Source organism: Piliocolobus tephrosceles, chromosome 16 (genome assembly GCF_002776525.5).
Source record: "Piliocolobus tephrosceles isolate RC106 chromosome 16, ASM277652v3, whole genome shotgun sequence".
Taxonomy (NCBI): Eukaryota; Metazoa; Chordata; class Mammalia; order Primates; family Cercopithecidae; genus Piliocolobus; species Piliocolobus tephrosceles.
In genome coordinates this window covers 2,935,217-2,937,393 of record NC_045449.1, presented here as the reverse complement: position 1 = coordinate 2,937,393, position 2,177 = coordinate 2,935,217, and the positions used below count along the sequence as shown (strand labels likewise).

At 42.6% G+C, this 2,177-nt stretch overlaps 1 protein-coding gene across 1 annotated transcript; it reads left to right on the top strand.

Moving 5' to 3' along the window:
- Nucleotides 1-740: 740 nt before the first annotated feature.
- LOC111521276 (olfactory receptor 1A1) lies at nucleotides 741-1,679 on the top strand. The gene has a single exon (XM_023184565.1). The coding sequence runs from the start codon at nucleotides 741-743 to the stop codon at nucleotides 1,677-1,679; it is 939 nt and encodes a 312-aa protein (XP_023040333.1).
- The last annotated feature ends 498 nt before the right edge of the window (nucleotides 1,680-2,177 follow it).

The window sequence follows — 2,177 nt, the reverse complement described above, 5'->3', positions numbered from 1 at the left end:
TAAAGGAAATGGTGAAAATTTACTTTGAAAATGAGAAACCCGGGAGAGAAAATTCTCCAGACTGTTTTAGTAGGGTCTAAATGCAGTAGTCCCTGTGATTTACCATCTTCCAATGCAGTGCAGATACTTGCTACCTCCTGGGCTCTGGGATCCCTCTGAGTTATTTCAATGGAAAAATTCCTAATTTTTGGGCTGGCCCTTCCACCAGCAGACCCTTTTCTCTGGAGTATTTTGTCAAAGACTTCAAAATGCTGTCCTTTCCTTACCATGTGTGATAAAATTAGTGTGTGATTTTGGCTTCTCCATTAAGTTGTAAGGTCCATTGAGAACATAGACGATGTCTTGAATAAATAGATGAATAAATTGTATGTGTCACATATTTATGACTTCTCCATGAGGTCTAACAAAGTGACTAGACCATGGGACATGACACTTAATTATCTGTTGTATGATTAATTTCTAGGCGTTTAGTGGTGATGCTTGGAACAGGAAGGATGGGCACTTCTGATTCAGCGATTGCTCACTTTTTAGACATGACTGCCAAGGGGTAAATGACTATTAGTTCTATTGGCCAACAGGGATATTTCCCCCAAAATATAGGATATCTCTATAATTTAATCAACTCAGATGTATAGACAGCTACATCACTTAAGTCAGAAGTGATGGAGAACGATTATCACTACACACAGTAATTACGCTAATATAATAATATTCCTCTCCCCTTTCATGTTGAAGAAGCCATGAGGGAAAATAACCAGTCCTCTACACTTGAATTCATCCTCCTGGGAGTTACTGGTCAGCAGGAACAGGAAGATTTCTTCTATATCCTCTTTCTGTTCATTTACCCCATCACATTGATTGGAAACCTGCTCATCATCCTCGCCATTTGCTCTGATGTTCGCCTTCACAACCCCATGTATTTTTTCCTTTCCAACCTCTCCTTGGTTGACATCTTCTTCTCATCTGTAACCATCCCTAAGATGCTGGCCAACCATCTCTTGGGCAGCAAATCCATCTCTTTTGGGGGATGCCTAATGCAGATGTATTTCATGATAGCCTTGGGTAACACAGACAGCTATATTTTGGCTGCAATGGCATATGATCGAGCTGTGGCCATCAGCCGCCCACTTCACTACACAACAATTATGAGTCCACAGTCTTGTGTCCTGCTAGTTGTTGGGTCTTGGGTGATTGGAAATGCCAATGGCCTCCCCCACACTCTGCTCACAGCTAGTCTATCCTTCTGTGGCAACCAGGAAGTGGCCAACTTCTACTGTGACATTACCCCCTTGCTGAAGTTGTCCTGTTCTGACATCCGCTTTAATGTGAAGATGATGTACGTAGGGGTCAGCGTTTTCTCTGTGCCATTGCTATGCATCATTGTCTCCTATATTCAAGTCTTCTCCACAGTCTTCCAGGTTCCTTCCACCAAGGGCGTGCTCAAGGCCTTCTCCACCTGTGGTTCTCACCTCACGGTTGTCTCTTTGTATTATGGTACAGTCATGGGCATGTACTTCCGCCCTTTGACCAATTATAGCCTAAAAGACGCAGTGATCACTGTAGTGTACATGGCAGTGACCCCAATGTTAAATCCTTTCATCTACAGTCTGAGAAATCGGGACATGAAGGCGGCCCTGCGGAAACTCTTCAAGAAGAGAATCTCCTCGCAACCAATGTGAGGGCCTACGTTGGATAGTGTAGTCATCAATAAGGATATATTAGAAATCCAGTTCTGATGTCATCCTCCTATAAGAGGCCGTCTCTGATCTTTCCAGCCTGAAATTCCTTTTCTCAGAACTCTTATAACATTTTAATGACTTAATAATAAGTGATTATTGAAATTACCACTTTAAACTCATTGCTGCTCTTTTTGGCAGAGTGGCAGCACAGGGATACCGGGCATATGTCCTGACGAGTGGAGTCAAGTTGGGAAATCTGAGCCTCAGCTTTCACATCTACATGTCAGGAATAATACGTGCCCTACGTGGGTCACATGGTGTGCCGATTACAGTAACTCGTGCTTTCAAGATTATAAATCACTATTCGTGTGTCCATTTTTATTTGACTATTAAGTTTAATCACCCTTATTAGGCTTGCAAGTCTCTGAGGGCAGGAGGTGTCTTTACACATCACTGTACCTTCGCAATCTTGGTCAGATAAAGTGCATCCAATGAATA

What these genes read in the sequence shown, in the direction of transcription:
- LOC111521276 (XM_023184565.1), top strand. Translation starts at nt 741, where the DNA reads ATGAGGGAAAATAACCAGTCCTCTACACTTGAATTCATCCTCCTGGGA.